Below are 22,162 nucleotides of genomic sequence, written 5' to 3' on the forward strand. Positions count from 1 at the left end.
CTCTTGGAATCTTTTCCCTAATGTATCTTTTTGATGATTTCCAAACAGGTGATCCCACTGGGGAATACTGACATAGACTTCAGTGACCCATTTTTCAGCTCAGTATATGCTAAGGATATCTTCAGTTACATGAAGAAAAGAGAGGTCTGTAGGGGATGGGGGTGAGGGGAAATGATTTTCCAGTTCTTATTTCCTTACCATCCTTCAAATGCAGCTTTAAAGGGGAGATAATAATGATGAGGAAAATAATAACAGTAGCAACTGATGTCTCCTGGTAGCATACTATGAGTTAAACATTATGCTAAAGGATTTATAAACATTATCTTGTTTAATTCTCCCAATAGCTTCATGATGGTAGGTATTATTATCTCCTTTTTATAGTTGGGGGAAACTGCTCAGTCAAAACAACTAGTGTGTAGTAGATCTGGGATATGAACTAGAGTCTGATTACCTTAGAAACCATAAGCCCGCACCTCTAATTGCTTAGGAGGTAATCTCAGACACACAAATTGTCAAGCGAGCTCTTTCTGAGTGACTGGTCTTAGAGATCTTTCCCCTTCTCTATGCAGTTTTCTGGCATTGCATATAAAACCAGACTCTTTGTTCCAGCTTTCCAACCTGGTGAAATGTTCTTTCTCCTTTCAAATCTGCCAGTCTTCTTTACCGCTAATGTTCATCAATTCCAAATTTTCTTCTCTCTCTCAGTGGAACAGATGGGACCAGGGTTATGTACTAACAAGAATTTTAGCAGGCCATTCATAAGAGGAATGATGAATGTCTCATCTTCTCTCTAGAGACGTGGTAATAGATGAACTGACTCCAGAGCCTGTACTTTGTCTAGTATATCTTGGAAGAAGCAAGAGATAATTTTGCTATACTAAAAGTGTGGGCCTTAGCTCAGCAGTATTGGTTTCACTTAAGATCTTGTTAGAAATGCAGAAACCTAACCTCACCCCAGACTTGCTAAATTTTAAAGATCCTCAAGTATCTTTCAAATATGTATGATAGAGTTTGAGAACAACTCCTCTGTACAGCATGGTATCGTGCTTTTGATTGAATTGCAAAGAAGGGGCAGAATCTTGTTGGTATTCATCTATAGTCATAGGTGTATTTCTGCCTATATTTCATATTCTGCTAGACTCCTCAATATCCACCCTGACACTTGAATATCATGTGTGTTTATTTCCCAAGGATAACTGACCTTGTCTGGGAAAGGATACTTTGCTCTGCCTCTATCTGATACCAGCTAAAAATAATGAGTTAGAACTGTAAAGAAATTACTTATGTTGTTATAATTTGTTTTTAGATATTAGTTGCTTATAGCTTTTCCTAAGTTATAATTTTGAACTACAAGAAGAGTTTATCTGTTAATATTTCTTTCTTACTGCCAGGAAAAGTTTGTACTTAATAAATATATGACCAGGCAGACTGAAATCGACAGTGACATGAGGGCCATTCTTGTGGACTGGTTGGTGGAGGTGCAGGTAAGCCTGACAACTGCTGCCTTAAGGGGCTGCTATTCTCTTTATTGATTATTCACTCAGCATTGCCAGGTCTCAAACAGTACAAGTTTACTGGGTCTCCAGAGCTGAATAAGCCAGGATTCCTGCCCTTAGGAAGCTTATGACCTAGGGGACAAGATAAGACATGCAGGCAGATAAGAATAATACAAAGTAGAATATACTAAGTAATATAAGAATGCTATTAATAAGACACTGTGAGAACCCAGTGGAAGGAGAGAGATTTCTAGAAAAGGTAATCATGGTATGGTATGGTAGTTCAGTCATTCTCAAAATCTTGTAAAAGTATATGTAGTGATTGGATAAGGGTCAGTGACAAAGTCTTTCAAGCTTTGGATGGGATGAGTAATAGGAAGGACAGTATAGCCCCAAACAGGGCAGATGGCTGTTTGTTCAGAGTTGACTGTTGAGGGAATATTGTTGTGAATACTTAATTATTACTTTACACTAATGAAGGTGTAATAGTACCTGGATGTTGTAGGTGTCAGTGAATATTTGTTGAATGAATAGAATTGAAGGGGTTGCTCTGGAGTTTGCAAGGACATAAAAGGCATAGTCTGTGCTCAGCAGAAGAAAAGGTAATATTGTTAAATATCCTTTAAATACCAGAGTAATGGCTCAGGCTCACTTTGGAGTGACAAACCAGGGAAATGTGGTAAACATTGTATATTTGAACATCAGCAAAGCATGAAAATGTCATTCTATGGAAATGATGAAAAATAGTAAATTAGATAAAGTAGAATCTGAGTAGATCTTAAATAAGTAAAATTGATCACAAATATTGCTGATCATTACCAAACAAGAAAGAGATTTGTAGTAGACTGCCAGTGGACTTTGTTTTGATTGACATTTTTTCTAAATGATATAGAGGAGAACAGAGAGGATCATCTCATCAAATTCACAGATGGCATGAAACTAGGAGTAGTTGTTTGTTGTTGTTTAGTTGCTAAGTCATGTTTGACTCTTTAGAGATACCAGCTGGAATGAAGAACTGAATTTTTTAAAAAAGGTTTTTGTCATTTTTATTGCACAAAAATTCACATTTATTATAGCCAAGTAAGAAATTATAATTACTTATGATCCCACAACCTACAAAGAGTGTTAATATTCATGTGTGTTTATTATGCCCCCATTTTAAAAATGGTACACTGATCACAGAGTCAGATGCCCAGGTCCCGTCTGAGACTTATCATATATTTTTTAAGTTCCATAAGCCATGCTAATGTATACCTTTGATAGAGAATCACAGTTGTAGAAAATGTGTTCCTATATATATATTACTTTTGTAACTTTAATTTTTATATCTTAAAATAATTAGTAAAATTGACTTTTGGTATACAGTTCTATGAACTTTTAATATTTTGAAATAATAGATTCACAAGAAGGTGCAAAAAAAAAATAGTATATAGAGAGGTCCTGTGTACCCTTCACCTGGTTTCTCCCAGTGGTAACATTTTGCATAACTGTCATATAATATCACAGTCAAGGTCCAGAGGCTTTATTTATATTTTACCAGTTTACATGCTCTTATTTCTGGAGAAGGCAATGGCACCCCACTCCAGTACTCTTGCCTGGAAAATCCCATGGACTGAGGAGCCTGGTAGGCTGCAGTCCATGGGGTCACTAAGAGTTGGACACGACTGACCGACTTCACTTTCACTTTTCAGTTTCATGCATTGGAGAAGGAAATGGCCACCCACTCCAGTGTTCTTGCCTGGAGAATCCCAGGGACGGGGGAGCCTGGTGGGCTGCCGTCTATGGGGTTGCACAGAGTCAGATACGACTGAAGTGACTTAGCATGCTCTTATTTCTGTGTGTGTTTAGCCTATATAATTTTATCACACATGTAAGTTTCATAAGCACTATCAGATCAGATCAGATCAGTCGCTCAGTCGTGTCCAACTCTTTGTGACCCCATGAATCGCCGTACGCCAGGCCTCCCTGTCCATCACCAACTCCCGGAGTTCACCGAGACTCATGTCCATCGAGTCAGCGATGCCATCCAGCCATCTCATCCTCTGTCATCCCCTTCTCCTCCTGCCCCCAATCCCTCCCAGCATCAGGGTCTTTTCCAATGAGTCAACTCTTCGCATGAGGTGGCCAAAGTACTGGAGTTTCAGCTTTAGCATCATTCCTTCCAAAGAAATCCCAGGGCTGATCTCCTTCAGAATGGACTGGTTGGATCTCCTTGCAGTCCAAGGGACTCCCACAGTTAAAATACAAAATTGTTCCATCACCAGAATGATCCCTTGTTTTACTCTTTTATAGCCACAGCCGTCTCCCTCCCCTCACCTTCCTGTCCCTGGAAACTTCCAATTTGCTTTCCATTTCTGTAATTTTGTGATTTCAGGAATGTTATATAAATGGAATCATATACTGTGTAACCTTTTGGGATTGACTTTTATCACTTACCATAATTCCTTTGAGATCTATACAAGTTGTGTGTATCAACACTTCATTCCTTTTTATTGCTGAGTAGTAGTCCATGGTATGGATGTACCAAGGTTTGTTTAAACCTTCCCCCATTAAAGGACATTTTGAGTTGCTTCCAGTTTCTGAGACTGTGAGAAGAATGTCTATAAACATTAATGTACAGGGTTTTATGTCAATATAAGTTTTTTTTCCAACATCAACACCCAGGAGTGGGATTTCTGGGTCGTATGATAAATGTATGTTTAACTTAATGAGAAAGTGCTACAGAGTGACTATCATTTTGCATTCTTACCTGCAATATATGAGAGTTCTAGCTGCTCTGCATCCTTGTTAGCACTTAGTATTGTTTGTTTTTAAACTTTGACCATATAGACGTATAGAGGAATCTCACCATAGTTCTAATTTGTGTTTCCTCAAGGGCTAATAATGTTGAACATACTTGTTTGTATGAAGTCATCTTTGATGAGATGTCTATATCTTTTGCCCAGTTTTAAATTGGATAGTTTATTTTCTTTGTGTCAAGTTATGAGAGTTCCTTATATGTTCTGGTTACAAATCCTTTGTTGGATGTGTGATTTACAAATATATCCCACCAGTTGTTTTTTTTTTATCTGTGTCTTTCATAGAGCAAAAGTTTTTAATTTTTATAAAGTTCAATTTTTCTGTGTTATCTTTCTATGCTTAGTCCCTCAGTCATGTCCAACTCTTTGCAACCCTATGGACTGTAGCCCGCCAGGCTCCTTGGTCCATGGGGATTCTCCAGTCGATAATACTGGAGTGGGTTGCCATGCCCTCTTCCAGGGGATCTTCCCAACCCAGGGATTGAACCCAAGTCTCCCACATTGCAGGCGGATTCTTTACCATGTGAACCACCAGGGAAGCCTTGTGCTTTTTGTGTCATGTTTAAGAACTCTGCTTAAACCTAGGTCATGAAATTTTTTCCTATATTTTATATGAATGTTTTAAAGCTTTAACATTAAATCTATAATCCATTTTGAGTTGAATTTCTATAAGGTATGAAGGTTTTGAAGTCAGTTCATTGTCTTGCATATGGATGTTTAACTGTTCTAACACCATTTGTGGAAAAATACTCTTCTCCACTGAATTGGTTTTGGACCTTTGCCAAAAAACAATTTGCCTCATTTGTGCGGGCCTATTTCTATACTTCTTTCTACATTCTGTTTCATTGATCTGTGTGTCTTTCTCTTTGCCAATATCACAGTCTTTATTTCTGTAGTTTTATAATAAATCTTAAAACTAGGTAATGTGATACTTCCAACTCTAGTCTTTTTTTTTTTCCAAAATAGTTTTAACCCCACTTAGTTTAGAATATCATTCTTATATATTTCTGGATTATATTTGCTAATATTTTGTTGAGGATTATCGCATCTATGTTTATGATGGATGTTGGTCTGTAGTGTTTTTTTCTGTTTTTTGGTACTGACTTTCTGGTTTTGGTATGAGAATGATACTGGTTTTATGAAATGATGTGGAAAGTATTCTCTTCTATTTTCTTGAAGACATGTGTAGCATTGATGTTTTATTCTTTCAATGTTTAGTAGGATTCACAAGTAAAACCATCTGGGCCTGAAGGTTTTTCTTTTCTCTGAAGAATTTTATCTAATATAATTTCTTTAATAGTTATGTGATTATTCAAGTTATTATATCAGATGACTTTTGGAAGTTTGTGATTTTCAAGGAATTGGTCCTTTCATTTAAGTTGTTGAATTTATGTTCATAGCATTTGCTGATTATTTAGTCGTTCATTCTTGATATTTAGTAATTTGTGTCTTCTCTCGCTTTATCAATCTTGCTAGGAGTTTATCGTTTTTATTGATCTTTTCAAAGAACCAGGTTTTGGTTTCATTTGTTTTCTCTATTTTTCTGTTATCAGTTTAACTGATAGCTGCTTTAATTTTCACAGTTTCCTTTCTCTTGCTTTGGATTTAATTCGCTCTTTTCCTAGTTTGAGGTAGAAGAGTAGATTATTGATTTGGGACTTCTTTTCTTCTTTAAAAAAGACTTATGTATTTCTTTTTGGTAGTGCTGTGTCTTTGATGTTGCGCAGGCTTTCTCTAGTTGCAGCAAGCAGGGGCTACTCTCTAGGTGTAGTGCATGGGCTTCTCATTGTGGGGGCTTCTCTTGTTGTGGAGCATGGGCTCTAGGGCAGGTGGGCTCAGTAGTTGTGACACACTGGTTTACTTGGCCCGTGGCATGTGGGATATTACCAGACCATGGATCACACCCATGTGCCCTGCATTGGCAGGCCGATTCTTAACCACTGGACCACCAGGGATGTCTTAGGACTTTTCTTCTTTTCTAATATAAGCACATAATTGCTATAATTTCTCCCTAAGTACCACTTTTAACTGCTTGAACTATTTAGAAGTTTGTTTAATCTCTAAGTGTTTGGAGATTTCACTATTATTTTTCTGTTATCGATTTGTAGTTTAATTCCACTGTGGTCAAAGAAAACAGTTTGTATGATTTTTAATTATTTAAAAAAGTTTAAGGTTGATTGTTCAGGATATGGTCTGTCTTGGTGAATGTTATATGTGCACTTGAGAAGTATTCTGCTGTGTTGGATGGAGTGAGTGTTCTATAAAATGTCTGTTAGATTCAGTTGGTTCATGTTGTTAATTTCCTTATTATTTTTGCTGATCTTCCGTGAACTAATTCCATTACTGAGAGAAGAGTATTGAAGTTTTCAACTATGATTATGAATTTGTCTATTTCTCTTTTCAGTTTTGTCACTTTTTTTCTTCATGTATTTTGAAAATCTGTTGTTCAGAGCATATGAGCATATATTTTTAGGATTGTCATGTCCTCTTCATAGTTCTTTATGACTTGCTTTTTTTTCTCGTGTAACAATGCTCATGTAATTGCAAATATCTTTCTAGTTAAATTGACATTTCTACATCAATTTTGTCAACTGTGTAGTATTCTGTTTTCCCGTCTAAGTACTAACCAGGCCCAACCCTGCTCAGCTTCCAAGTTCAGATGAGATCGGGTGTATTCACGGTGGTATGGCTTTGCTGCTGCTGCTGCTAAGTCGCTTCAGTCATGTCCGACTCTGTGCGACCCCATAGATGGCAGCCCACCAGGCTTCCCAGTCCCTGGGATTCTCAAAGCAAGAACACTGGAGTGGGTTGCCATTTCCTTCTCCAATGCATGAGAGTGAAAAATGAAAGTGAAGTCGCTCAGTCGTATATGACTCTTAGCGACCCCATGGACTGTAGCCCACCAGGCTCCTCCATCCATGGGATTTTCCAGGCAAGAGTACTGGAGTGGGGTGCCATTGCCTTCTCTGGTATGGCCTTAGACCGTAGTATTCTGTTCTTCAACTGGCATTATTTACTCAGTCTCCTATTAATGGGCATATAGGTTATTTCCAATAACCCTGTAGTGAACATGCATACATTTGCATTGCTCATAAATGTACTTTTGTTTTTCTGGAATAAATTACTAGGAATAGAAGTATTAGACCAAAAAAATGCATATTTAAAATTTTTGTGGGTGTAGGAAACTATTTTGGGGGGCTCTCAATAAATATTTATTGCTTTAAAAAATTGAATTTATCCAATTGTGTATAGACAACTATGCTTCTGAAGTGTCTTGCCCAATTGTACTTTTCAGTTCGGTCAGTTCAGTCGCTCAGTTGTCTGATTCTTTGTGACCCCATGGACTGCAGCACGCCTGGCCTCCCTGTCCATCACCAACTCCCAGAGTTTACTCAAACTCATGTCCATTGAGTCGGTGATGCCATCCATCTATCTTATCCTCTGTCATTCCCTTCTCCTCCTGCCTTCAATGTTTCCCAGCATCAGGGTCTTTTCAAATGAGTCAGTTCTTCGCATCAGGTAGACAAAGGATTGGAGTTTCCACTTTCAGCAACAGTCCTTCCAATGAATATTCAGGACTGATTTCCTCTAGGATGGACTGGTTAGATCTCCTTGCAGTCCAAGGGACTCTCAAGAGTCTTCTCCAACACCACAGTTCAAAAGCATCAATTCTTTGGTGCTGAGCTTTCTTTATAGTCCAACTCTCACATCCATACATGACTACTGGAAAAGACATAGCTTTGAATAGATAGACCTTTGTTGGCAAAGTAATGTCTCTGCTTTTTAATATGCTGTCTAGTTGGTCATAGCTTTTCTTACAGGGAGCAGGTGTCTTTTAATTTCAAGGCTGCAATCACCATCTGCAGTGATTTTGGAGCCCTCAAAAATAAAGTCAGCCATTGTTTCCACTCTTTCCCCATCCATTTGCCATGAAGTGATGGGACTGGATGCCATGATCTTAGTTTCCTGAATGTTGAGCTTTAAGCCAACTTTTTCACTCTCCTCTTTCACTTTCCTCAAGGGGCTTTTTAGTTTTTCTTCACTTTCTGCCATAAGGGTGGTGTCATCTGCATATCTGAGGTTATTGATCTTTCTCCCGGCAATCTTGATTCCAGCTTGTGCTTCTTCCAGTCCAGCATTTCTCATGATGTACTCTGCATATAAGTTAAATAAGCAGGGTGACAATATACAGGCTTGACGTATTACTTTTCCTAAAGAACAACATTAGAACAATACAAAAAAGGAAGAATATATATATATATATATATATATATATATATATATCTCCACACTGTGAACACCAGCCAGTCTGTGTACTGAGGAAATCCTCTAATATTTCTAGAAAGGTCTCTGGACCTGCTGTGGGGTCAGCCCAATCTCAGATCTGGCCTTACTCCAGGTTGTGCTTACTCCCAAAGTCCACAATTGGCTGCAGATTCCACAGTCTCAGGCTAATTGCGTGCGTGTAATCTGCTGCAGCTGTTCAGACGGTAAAGCGTCTGTCTACAATGCCGGAGACCTGGCTTCGATCCCTGGGTCGGGAAGTTCCCTGGAGAAGGAAAAGGCAACCCACTCCAGTACTCTTGCCTAGAAAATCCCATGGACGGAGGAGCCTGGTGTCCACGGGGTCGCAGAGAGTCGGACACAACTGAGCGACTTCACTTTCACTTTCCTCTTTGCTCACACAGCCCCTGGTGCTCCGCTTTGATTTTAGACCTGCCTCTGCTTGTAGGCTGCCCTGTTGTGTCTGTTCCCCACCCAAACTAGTGGGGGCAAAGGTAGCAGCTTTTTAGGGCTCACTTGCTCAGTTGGGCTGTGGAGAGGGAGGGTTATGGAAGCCACAGCTGGGGTGTTTGGGGAGTGTTTGCTGGGACTCAGGCCTGCAGGAAGTTGCTAAAGTCGGAGGCGGTTCATGCGCTCTCCCACAGGAATTGGCCTTAAGTTGTATGTCCCTTGGCAGAGCCAAGCAGTTTAGGCTCCCCGGAAGGTGTGGGCAGTAACCTTTGCCTGCTTATGGCTTGGTGGCAGCTACTACCTCTGCGGTCAGGACCGCAGTGGTGGCATTTAGTCCCTGTCTCAGGCACTCCCCCTGGCTTTGAGGCTTTGGCAGTGGCCAGTCAGCTTGCATTCTCCCTCTGGGATTGTCAACTGCAGTCACATCTAGTTCCACCTCTGGCACTCTTGCTGGCTTGGCATACTTTGGTGGTGGCCAGGCATACCTTCCTCTGGGGTCAGGAAGCTCACAGCCCTTGCTTACCCCACCTATGGCATTCTCGGAAGTGGGTTCCTGGGATCTGTGAGCTTGGGGAGTGAGGGGTTCTTGCCGCAACAGACTCTTGCCTCTCTGGGAGGCCCAGGCTTTTTCCTGGACTCCCTCAGCTGTGTTGTGCTAGCCCCTCAGAATATCTGCATAGCAGTCAACCCCAGTTCTCTCCCTGGGGCCTGAGCCCTGAAGCCTTAATCCTCAGCACCCAGGCCCCCTCTTGCCACGGTGGGTGTGCAAGCTGCTTCTTGGCTGGGAAGTGCTGGCTGGGAACATCTCTGGGGTGAATTCTCTGTTTTGCCTTCTGAGCACCTATTGCTGTATTACCCTTGAGGGTCTGAAGCTCCCCCCCATCCCCACCTATGCTGGGGTGTCCAAATGTGCAGAAACTTTTCGTCCTTCATGGCTCGCTCCCTGGGTGCGGGTCCCTGTTCCAAACTCCTTTGTCTCTTTTTATCTTTATCTTTTGCCCTACCTCATTCTGAGGAGATTGGCTTGCCTTTTTGGAAGTCTGAGGTCTTCTGCCAGCATTCAGAAGGTGCTCTGTATGAGTTGTTTCATGTGCACATGTATTTTTGATACATTTGTGGGGAGGAAGGTGATCTCCCCGTCTTCCTCCTCTGCCATCTTGAAAGTTTCACACCTAAGGTCCTACTACTCTTCTTGAGTCATTTTTGTAGTTTATATTTCATTAAAAATCATTGATTTCATGGATATTTTCACAGATATTACTATAGATTGCATATGATATTCTTTTACAATCCTTTGAAATTATTTCTTTTCTCATTCAAAATGTGTGTGATGTGTTCTCTCTCTCCCATGTATTTCCATGCCTTTTTTTCCTCAGTTTTCCTCAAAAAAGATGGATTCAGTCCTCTGGTCAAAGAACCAGCTCATGGATAAATATATAACTCTTTCTTTTTAATGAAATTTATTACCATCTGCTTTCATCTTTTTTATTTTATTCTTATTTTATTAAGTTTTATTTGCTGTTTTTCCCTGGCATCTTAAAATGAGTGCTTAGTCTAATTGAAGTTTTTCTGACTTCATAATAAAAGCCCCAAAACTATATATTTTTTTCTAAGTAAAGTTTCTGACTATATCCTACCAGTTTTGAAAGATAGTATTGTAGCTATCTTGTTTTTCCTCAATAATTTGCAATTTTTATTTTCCCTTTGAGCAAGGCTTTTTTCTTTAAGAATAATGCTTATCATTTTTTCAAATGTATTGCTTGTCTTTAGTTTGTTTGGTGTATCCTTTTATTGCCAATATCTAGATTTATTGTATTCTGTATTGAGTATGTGACCTGAATGACAATTTCTGCTTTTTTTTAGTTAATGAGATTTTCTTCATGGCTTCAGATATAATGGGTTTTTGTAAATAGTTCACTGATGTTTGAAGAAAATATGTATTCTCTTTAGGGTACAAGAATCATTCTATCTATATGTGTTAGTATACTGTATTGGTGTTTTTCTTTCTGGCTTACTTCACTCTGTATAATAGGTTCCAGTTTCATGACCACCTCATTAGAACTGATTCAAATGTATTCTTTTTAATGGCTGAGTAATACTCCATTGTGTATATGTACCACAGCTTTCTTATCCATTCATCTGCTGATGGGCATCTAGGCTGCTTCCATGTCCTGGCTATTATAAACAGTGCTGCGATGAACATTGGGGTACACGTGTCTCTTTCCCTTCGGGTTTCCTCAGTGTGTATGCCCAGCAGTGGGATTGCTGGGTCATAAGGCAGTTCTATTTCCAGTTTTTTAAGGAATCTCCACACTGCTCTCCATAGTGGCTGTACTAGTTTGCATTCCCACCAACAGTGTAAGAGGGTTCCCTTTTCTCCACACCCTCTCCAGCATTTATTGCTTGTAGACTTATATATGGAATTTAGAAAGATGGTAACAATAACCCTGTGTACGAGACAGCAAAAGAGACACTGATGTATAGATCAGTCTTATGGACTCTGTGGGAGAGGGAGAGGGTGGGGAGATTTGGGAGAATGGCATTGAAACATGTATAATATCATGTATGAAACGAGTCGCCAGTCCAGGTTCGATGCATGATACTGGATGCTTGGGGCTGGTGCACTGGGATGACCCAGAGGGAGGGTATGGGGAGGGAGGAGGGAGGAGGGTTCAGGATGGGGAGCATGGGTATACCTGTGGCGGATTCATTTCGATGTTTGGCAAAACTAATACAATATTGTAAAGTTTAAAAATAAAATAAAATTAAAAAAAAATAGAAAAAAAAGAATCATTCTATCAATTAATTTTGGCTTAATTATTGTATAATTTATATGCTAATTTATTTTTTCTGCTTAACTTATCAAAGTCTAAGAGCAATGTGATAACCACCCATAATCATTGTTTAAATAATTTATCCTGGCATTTCTTCACCCCCCTCCATCTCACCTTAACCACTCTGTTCTATACAATTTTTTAAGCTACAAAATTATTACATGTTTAAAATATGTATTCATATGTTTGTGTGTGTGTATGTACAAAAACAACTGTTTTACTCTATCCTTATTTCTCAGAGATAACTATAATTTAGAATGTATCTTGTCTTATCACTTCTATTACGTTTTTGACTATCCTTTCTTTAAAAATGTTGAATTATATGAATAATACATGAATGCATATACATACACATGTATATAAAAATATAGCTTTTTACTGAGTGTGGGTTTTTTGATATCTTTTGTTGCATGAATAGGTCATGTGCCACTTGCTCTTTTCTCTTAATAAGCCTTAATAATCTTTCCATATAAGTAGATCTATACTTATAGATAATATTCTACCATATGGATATTGTTGTTGCTTACTTAACTAACCCCTTTGGACCTGATCTATTAATTGACTCTCAAGAAAGATGAGATAACCTGCATACTTTTAGTTTATTTCTTCTGTTTTTAGTCAAAGCAGTCTAGACTTTTAGATTCAGATTATTAAATATATTACCTTCCCTATAAATAATTATTTTTACATGTCTATATGTAGATCTGTTTTCCTTAATTTTATCTGGTATATTGTGGGTCCTTTCGCTCTAAAGGTTCAGTCTTTCTTTGGCTCGGAGAAAATTTTATTTATTATTTTTCTCTCATTTTGATTTCCCGTGTGTGTGTGTGTCTCTCTCTCCAAAATCTGTTCTCCTTGAGTCTCAAGTTTTTATTCATTATCCTCAACTTTGTTTTACCTCTCAGTTCTGGGAAAATTTCTTAAAGTGGCCTTTGAATCATTGGTTTGGTTTTTTTCATAATCTAATATACTGTTCACTGCCTCTATTGCATGTTATTTATGTAGCTACTTTTTCATTAGAAATTAGTCTTTCTAGATCCTGGAGTATTCTCTTTTCATAGATTCAGTGTCCTCTCAGATCTAGTTGAGAGTTTACTTTTTAAAATAATTAATTAATTTATTTAAATTGGAGGCTAATTACTTTACAATATTATGGTGGTTTTTGCCATACATTCACATGAATCAGCCATGGGTGTACATGTGTTCCCCATCCTGAACCTCCCTCCCACCTCCCTCCCCATCCCATCCCTCAGGGTCATCCCAGTGCGAGACAGCAAGAGACACAGATGTAAAGAACAGACTTTTGGACTCGGTGGGAGGTGGTGAGGGTGAATAGCATTGAAACATGTATATTACCATATGTGAAGTAGATTGCCAGTCCAGGTTTGATGCATGAGACAGGGTGCTCAGGGCTGGTGCACTGAGAGTTTACTTTTAAAAAGTTTATTCTGTATCTTTGGAGTGAAAAGATTTCAATACATAGACACTTGCTCTGGTTCCTCAAAGCATTTCTCCTTGAAAAATTACTTGTTCTTTTTCACTATCTGGTAGATTTTCTCTGTAAATTACTTGTTCTTTTTCATATATCTGGTAGATTTTCTCTGTTTATTCATCTTTATAGAAGGTGGTCTTTGAGTTTTGGAACTTGGGATGAATTTTATCATATATGCTTCCTAACATATATGAATACATACACACATATTTTAAACATATATTAAGTTCAATGTTAAGAGTAATCTTTCTATTTTCTATAGTTTTGATTGATTTATCACTTCCTTTGGTTTCTTCTTATCCATTTCCAGATATGGAAAAGACTTCTTTTTGGAGAATTGGAAGGATATGCCTGACAAAGGCAGTCATGAGGGAGAGAACCTTGCTCCTATGATGAAAAGCTTCTCGTCCTCATTTTGTGTAGCTGGTTGGAATTACCCACTCTTCTCTAACTGGCACAAAGTTAGGCTCCTGATTTGAAGCCTGATTCTGAGCAGTCAGAAAAACCGTATCATGTGAAAAATAGATGAAGTCAAGTTATTTGGTCTAGAATGAAGATGTATAGGAAACATAATAACTAAAACAGTAGCTGAGGGGCCGTCACAAGAAGGATTAGGCTTGTTCCATGTAGTCCCAAGTGGTAGTGGTAGAGTTATGTTAGCAGAGTCTCGTCTCACATTCAAGGAAGGAAGAGTGCTGTAACTGACACAGCTGCTAATGTAAATATTTATTGACTCCACATTTCAACAATTCATTCAGATACTACCTACTTTTTGATGTTACCATTTGATAATGATGTACTGATGGGTGGCCAGGTGCCTATGTGAGGTACTGCAAGGAGGCTATGCATCCACTAGCTTTGTTGTTTGCTCACAAAGGCATCCTCAGAGAATTGCTGTTTTTCATTTTTACACTTTTTTTCCCTATAATTATATGACCTGAATTTCTTGACACTTAGAGGTGATAGTCATTACTCTTCATCTGCATGAACTTTTCCCATCCCTTTCTTATATGTCCCTTTGGAAAACGTAGTAGGCAGAAGAAAATGCCTGCATCCTAATCCTCAGAATCTGAGTATGTTACCTTATGGGAATGGAAAATTAGACTATGGAATTAAGATTATAATCAGCTGAATTTAAGGTAGGGCGACTATCCTAGGTTATCCAAGTGGGCCCAATTATAATCACAAGTGTTAAATGTGGAAGAGAGAGGCAGAGAGTAACGCAGTATGAGAAAGACTCCGCTGGCCACTGCTGGCTTTGAAGATGGAAGGGGCCACAAACCAAGGAATATGGGCAGTTTCTAGAAGCTAAAAAAGATTCTCTACTAGAACCTTCAGAATGAAACATAGCCCCACTTTGCACTTTGATTTTTTTAGTTCAGCAAACCCAGTGGACTTATGACCAACAGATCTGTAAGGTAATAAATCTGTATTGTTTTAAGCCACCAAAGAATTTTCTAGGCCAGAATACTGGAGTGGGTATCCTTTCCCTTCTCTAGGGCATCTTCCCAACCCAAGGATCGAACTAGGTCTCCTGCATTGCGGGCGGATTCTTTACCAGCTGAGCCACAGGGAAGCCAAAGAATACCGGATTGGTTAGCCAATCCTTTCTCCAGCGGATCTTCCCAATACAAGGATCGAACCCAGGTCTCCCCCATTGCAGGGTGGATTATTTACCAGCTGAGTGTGATAATTTATTGCAGAAGCAGTTGGAAACTAATAAAGCCAGATTTCTGAGAACATCCAGGCCATATCCCAGGAACAATAAGAAAAGCTTCATGGTATTTCTGTTATTCAGAAATGTAATATATCTATCGCTAAACCAATGTATTCAATCATTATCTGGTAATTATTTGCCTATCCAGTTATATATCCACTTCTCCAGTGCTTTTTATGGACCTCCATTTGGTTATCTAGCCTCCGGTCAATAATATTAGCCAATGAAAAAGGAGGCCCAAAGAAGTAAGTAAGCTTACATTAAGGGTGATATCTACTTAGTAGAAAGAAGAATTTTCTGTTAAAACCAGGTTCTGGTTTCTGTTAAAGCCAGGTTATATTTGGAGGTTCTGTGGCAGAAACTGAGTAACTATTTGGTGGAGATGTTAGAGGGGATTCACACATTGTTTAAGGTGTTGGACTGTTACCAAGTCCAAGCTCATTCTGCTTGCTGCACAGTACAGTAAATCAGGAGATGAGGTGTTGGGGCAAGAAATAGTGACCTTTATTCAGAAGGCTGGAAGTCTGAACCATCTTGCCAGGGTCTGGATGCTAGTTTCTTTTATGAAACAAAGAGTAGGTGAGGTGAGAGGTCAAGTAGAAAGCCATAAGTGGGGGAGGTGAGAGGTAAAGTAAAAGGTCATAAGGTGTTGCAAATATTTCCTGATTTCTGCCAGGGAGGTATGTTAATTTCTTCTTTCTGGCAGTCTTTCACAGGTGGGCTGAGTCAGGATGTTTCCTTTGAGCTGAATTTATTTTAGTTTCAGGCCTGGGAGGAGGGCAGGATTCCTGCAAATAGGCCATTATGTATACTTTAAGCTATAGGCAACATCTCTGTACAAGTTACAAGTTAATCAACTTGTAGAATAAGGAATAGAATACAAAGGTTAAAGTAAAGAAAACAGACCCAATATGGAGTCAGATCTGATAGATTGTATTGTTTTTGAATCCTAAGAACCCAAGGTGTTGTAAGGAAGAAGCCTCACTGATAGATTGTATTGTTTTTGAATACTAAGAACCCAAGGTGTTGTAAGGAAGAAGCCTCACTGATAGATTGTATTGTTTTTGAATCCTAAGAACCCAAGGTGGTGTAAGGAAGAAGCCTCAGTGAGGATTGTGTAGGACCACCATGAGTGCAAAGTGTGCCCACACACAGCTTCCAGGCAAGGCAAAAGCAGGCGTGGAATCCAGCTAATATCCTTATTTGCTAAGCTGTGCATTTTGACTATGGGGTTGCTATGCCCTGAGGCAAAGGCACCTTTTGCTAATTTATATAAAAGTATTGTCTACTTGATAAGATGTGTGCCTGTAGGGCTGCATTCACCCAGAGAGACTCCTTTTTTCTAATTTGCACAAAGATGCCATATGGGCTAGCACTAACTGTGGGACTAGGGCTATAGGAGAGTTTCTTGGAGTTGGTGAATGCAAGAATAAGGATAAATAAGAGAAAGAAGGAAAGGAAGGTTATGCTACTAATGCTTTAATCTCTTTCTGGGTTCTTTAGCCCCTCAGCTCACTTACAAACTGTGCTATTTGTACTTGCTCCCAGTCCATATATTCTAATAGCATATCTAGTTGGGAAGAGAAACGAATGAATGAATAAACTAATAAACAAGTCCCTTTATTTCAGAGCTAAATAAACATCTCTTTTGGGAGTTCATTGTATGAGGTAATAGTGTTTTTTGTGCTGGTCTCAGCCTATCAATAACTAATGTCATGGCTGGACTACCCTCTGTGGTTCGTATTATGATAGCAAAACACCCTTTAGCAATAACCATAGGAAACTTTGAAAAAATACAGGTTTATTACTTACAGGGCTTGGAAATTACACAGCACAGCTGGGTCCACATGGTGAGGTTGAGGTTGGAGGGAAGGAGAGAGAGAAACAACACACATGTAAACATGCGGGCCAGGGGGTTCTGCTTTTACTGGGTCAGAGGTGGGGGCCTAGGCTTTCTGGTGCTCATTCTTTATTGGCAAATTTAAAGCCTGGGAAGAGAAAAAAAAATCAGTCCAAATGATCAGTTATCAAAACCAACCAAGATCTTTAAAACAAAGAAGCCTCAGTGGTGAAGATGGCCTGGCTCTTTGTCTCTTCTTGTGACTGGCAGTGTGTTCATTGGACATAGCCATTCTTGAAGTGGATGTCTCTTTGAAGTGGATACTTTGGCAATCAAAACTTAAGCCAGGCGCTGGCATTACAAAAAGTCAGTGCTTAGGGTTTACACTGCTGCTGCTAAGTCGCCTCAGTCATGTCTGACTCTATGCGACCCCATAGACGGCAGCCCACCAGGCTACCCCGTCCCTGGGATTCTCCAGGCAAGAACACTGGAGTGGGTTGCCATTTCCTTCTCCAATGCATGAAAGTGAAAAGTGAAAGTGAAGTCGCTCAGTCGTGTCTGACCCTCAGCGACCCCATGGACTGCAGCCCACCAGGCTCCTCCATCCATGGGATTTTCCAGGCAAGAGTACTGGAGTGGGGTGCCATTGCCTTCTCCAAGGGTTTACACTATAACGTAGCAAATGCGGAGAGCAAGAATCTAAGTTTTGGAGGTGAAAGAGAGAGGATGGGTTCACCCAAGGTGCTCATAGAGAAGGCAGAGCATCTCCCTCTGATGTAAGATTTGTCATTTACCCAAATGTGTAGGGATAGGTATTGCCAGGGTCCTCAGAGGCACTAGAGATACACCAGGCACCTAGCTGAAGCATTTCTTGCACTCAGAGCAGTTTCAGCTGGCTAGGTCTTGTAGTTACAGTGTCCTCAATACCACAGACCAGGTAGTTAGATCATCTGGATATGGCTTTGGAGTTGGACAACATTCAAATTCCTGCATTGTTTGTGTATTCCTCCAGATAAGCTTTGAGATGAGTCATGAGACCCTGTACTTGGCAGTGAAGCTGGTAGATCACTACCTTATGAAGGAAATATGCAAGAAGGACAAGTTACAACTCCTTGGTTCCACTGCTTTTCTGATTGCAGCAAAATTTGAGGTGAGCCCAAATCCATGGGACTTGGAGAAAATTAATCAATTTCTTTCCAAGCCATATATGTATGTATGTACATTTACATATGTATGTATATATGTGTGTGCATGTGTATATATATTATATACATATATACCACATGTATGCATGTGTATACATTTGCATATATGTGTATCTGTGTGTGTATACAATTACATTCATGAACACAATTAAGTTTTCCTATCAAATTTTTGTCTGTCTTCCATGGCAGGGAAGCTGGTATTGGGTGCAAATGGTGGTGTATTTGTTTCCTGGCATCAACAAAGTTCTCCTGTTTCCTCTTTGAAAATGTGTGTATGTGGACATATTCCTAGTTAAATGAGTTGTTCTTTTTAAAGCTTCCTTCTGGACCATAATTCTCTGTCCTCACCCACTTTTCTTCTTCCAGCAACTCCATCTCCTTCTGGTGGAGTCTTGAATTGCATGTATAAGGAAGCATTTCCAAATCTAGGTGCTGGAGACATTTAAGAGAAAATGGCCTAGTGTAGATGGTAGTGAGTCCACGTAAATTACTTTTGAAGTAGCATTATAAAAGCAAGTAGCTGGCCATAATCCATCTAACTACTTTATCTGATTCTTTCCTCTTCCTCAGGTACTAAATGGTCTTGTTCAACTCTCATTTTTCCTTCAGATAGGCTAATAGTATAAAACCTTATGGTTTAGGAACAGAGAAGTAGTAACTTCTACTGAGCGCAAAAACCTTTAGAACTGTGGATTTGTTTTTGTGTTCCCTCCTCAGCTGTATCCCTAAATAGCTTTCCACTTCCCTTCTTCACTCTCTTCTTCACTCACTAGCTCCTACCTAGATCTAGCAGTACCTCCCTCTCTAACTCAAACTCTCCCTCCTTTGCTCTTTACTTGCTTCCTTCTTGCGCCAGTTCTGGCCCACATCCCTGCTTCTGGCCTTCACTCCATTTCTGCCCTTACTCTGCTTCTGTGCTCATTACACTTCCACCCATGCTCCATAGCTCCCTTCCTCCCTCCAGCCTTCTTTCATTTCCTTCCTTGATCCCTCAGTCTGTGCTTTGAACATTCACTCCATGCTGAGCTTGCTCCCTCCCTCTCTCCCTCTATCTGCCCACCCACTTCTTGCTCTTTCCAGCCCTCATTTTCTTTCTCTTTCTCTTGATTTCTCCTCCCCTCCTCACTTGCTCCCTCCTTCCATGATCCTCTCCTTCCTACCCTGGTTCTCTCCCTCATTCCTCCATGCCTCCCTCCCTCCTACCACCTTCCTACCCTCCTACCCACCCTGTTTCTCCCTCCATTGTATGCTCCACCCTCCCTCCCTTTCCTTTGTTCACTCTTTTCTCCTTCCCTAGCTAACTCTCTTCCCTCTGTCGCACACTCTTTCTCTTGCTCTTCCTTCTCTCTCCTTCCTGTTGCTCTGCTGGTGCCTGCTCCCCTCTCTCTCTCTCCCCTCCCCCTTCCCCTCTTACCCCTTTCCCTTCTCCCCCTTCTTTTTCTGCTGGTTCTTTCTCTCCCCTCCCCACTTGCTCCTTCCCTTCCTATCTCCCATCCTTGCTCCATGGTACCCTGGCAACATGACCCCCCCGCCTTAACTTCCTCCCACCTTCCTTCCCTGCTGCTAAGTCGCTTCAGTCGTGTCTGACTCTGTGCGACCCCATAGACAGTTCTACAGACAAGAACACTGGAGTGGGTTGCCATTTCCTTCTCCAATGCATGAAAGTGAAAGGGAAGTCGCTCAGTCATGTCCGACTCTTAGCGACCCCATGGACTGTAGCCCACCAGACTTCTCCATCCATGGGATTTTCCAGGCAAGAGTACTGGAGTGGGGTGCCATTGCCTTCTCCGAACCCTCCTTCCCTGTTTGCTTCTTTTTCTTCCTTCTCTCTCTTCTCCCTCCCTCCCTCCCTCGTTCTCCTGATGTTTTTCCTCTCTGGTTCATTTCCTTCCCTACTCTCTTACTCCCTGGTTCCCTTATACCTCCTCTCTCCTTGCTCCCTCTCTGCTCAACTCCCTCTCACTCACGCTTGTTCCTTGTTCCACTCCATCCTCTTTTCCTTCCTGACCTCTTCTTTCCCTGGCTCTCCCCCTCATTACTATCCTCCCACCCTCCTTCCTGCCCTTGCTTCCTAACCTTCTTGCTTTTCTTCCTCTTTCCCTTCCTCTTCTATCACTCTCTCCCTTGTTCCCTGCTTCCCTCTCTAGCTCATTCCCTTCCCTGCTCACTGGCTTCCTAGTCCATTCTTTGCTCCCCTTCCTCTCTTTCCTTCTCTCTCTCCCTGCTCCTCCCTCTGCCTACCTAGGGATGTCCTTGTGGATTGAGCAAGTATTCCCTGCCTCAACCTCAAGGGGGTTAAAAAGAAGCTAGGGATCCCTGGCCAGCCAAGCACAGGAGGGAGAAGGAAAGTGCAAGGTGCTCTTGTTAGCAAATTTTGGAACCAGGAGTGCCTGTCCTTTGGTTGTCAGGACAAAGGACCCCCACTAGGTTTTTTTGGAGCAGGAGTGTCTTCCCCTCACAAGACTGAGAAGTACAGAAAGACTTTTGCAAGGGGAGGTAAGGAGATGATACGAGAAGAGAAGAAAGGAAGGAGCCACTGGTAAGTAGAGCAGTAGAAGGGAGAATTTCTTGTTCTGGCCTTGTCACTAGGTGGTTGTGTGACCTCAAGCAAGTCTCTTTCTCTCTCTCTTGGCCTCAGTTTCCTTGTCTGCAAAACCAGAGGATTGGTCCAGTTTGTGATCTGAAGATAGAAAAAGTTGTGAGAAGAATGCTGGAGTGGGCAGTGAGGTGCAGCTAGAGAAAAGATTTAGGGGTCTTCCTACCTCCTCTTCCTCACCCCAAAGCTAAATTTCAACCTGCAGAGGGCGGGACATGGGAAGGTGCTCCTGAATGGGGAGAGAGGTGTTGTTCTCACCCGCCATCTGCCCTGGATCTTCCCAGTCTAGCCCCCCTTGCATGTCCTTCCACCACCTTCAGTCTCTGCTTGGGTTCCCTCTGTGCCCTTCTCTCTGTCTCTCTTTCAGTGCCTATTACCCCAACAGTGCCCCCTCCCAAACATCCTTATTCATTCCTTAGACTAGGAAACAAAGTGTGGGCTTAGTTTCCATCTCTAGCTCCCCTTTTTGTGGTCTCTTTCCTTCCATTCCCCTCAGAGCAGGCCTTAGATTTCCCATTTCTGGCTCACTCATCAGAAGAGAGATCAGTGCTTCCAGTCCATGTGCTGTGTTGTGCCACTTCCAGTGCTGTAAGACTCTACCCAAAAGGCCTTGTCCTCTCTCCTCCTGTGTCTCTGATTTTGTTTTTCAGATGGACTGCTCACATCAACCAGATGCTGGCTCTCAGAGCTACCCTGAAGGTTTATTCCAGGGAACGTTACTACCTCCTATCATTCACCCCCTCTTCCCCTGCCTTTCATCTCCAAGCAGAGAGGAATGGGTTGTCTTTGCCTGTTTGTGACTGCCTCTCCTCTCCACCCATAGGAGTGCTGCCCACCTAGTGTGGATGACATCCTGTATATCTGCAATGACATTTATAAGAGAGATGAGATGCTCGCCATGGAAGCCAGCATCCTGAAAATCCTCAAATTTGATATCAACATTCCCATCGCCTATCATTTTCTGCGCAGATACGCTAAGGTAAGAGGGCGGAAGCACATCTTCATTTTCCCACTGCTGAGTTAGTTCCCTCCATTCCCAGAGTAGCTCCCTGAGTGGTAGGGAAAGGGACAACTGAGGACAGGGGAGTTTCTTCAAGCCACCCTCCTAGAAGGGTGATCTTTATGGAGTGTGGTGGTGGTGGGCAGAGAAAATTGCAGATTTCCATGGTATGCCTGTAAAGTCTTGAGGTGAGGGCAGAATAGGGGAGGGGAAGAAGATTCTTTAATCAGGAAGGGACACATGGGAAGTTTAGAGGAGATGCTAGCAAAGTTCTCTTCCTTCACCTGAATATTGCTTACAAGGGAAGTCATTTTGTAATTATTCACTTATTCTACAAGTGTGTTTTGTGGTAGGATTTGTGTGTGTGTGTATGTACATATAAATATACATGAAGTGTTAATCACTCAGCCGTGTCCAACTCTTTGCGACCCCATGGACTTAGCCCACCAG

General features: G+C 41.0%; 1 protein-coding gene across 3 annotated transcripts in view; it reads left to right on the forward strand.

Moving 5' to 3' along the window:
- The window catches only part of CCNB3 (cyclin B3), a 51,338-nt gene that overhangs the window by 24,828 nt on the left and 4,348 nt on the right, over nt 1-22,162 (forward strand). For 2 of the 3 annotated variants that reach the window (XM_055565593.1, XM_055565594.1), the window contains exons 6-9: nt 49-144; nt 1,392-1,484; nt 17,924-18,061; nt 21,536-21,691. In XM_055565593.1, coding sequence (XP_055421568.1) covers nt 49-144; nt 1,392-1,484; nt 17,924-18,061; nt 21,536-21,691 — 483 coding nt within the window. Of the gene's footprint in view, nt 1-48; nt 145-1,391; nt 1,485-2,388; nt 4,072-17,923; nt 18,062-21,535; nt 21,692-22,162 lie in introns of those variants that run through there. The other variant, XM_055565595.1, reaches the window with a different exon arrangement.

The sequence above is a fragment of the Bubalus kerabau genome, chromosome X, assembly GCF_029407905.1.
Source record: "Bubalus kerabau isolate K-KA32 ecotype Philippines breed swamp buffalo chromosome X, PCC_UOA_SB_1v2, whole genome shotgun sequence".
Lineage (NCBI taxonomy): Eukaryota > Metazoa > Chordata > Mammalia > Artiodactyla > Bovidae > Bubalus > Bubalus kerabau.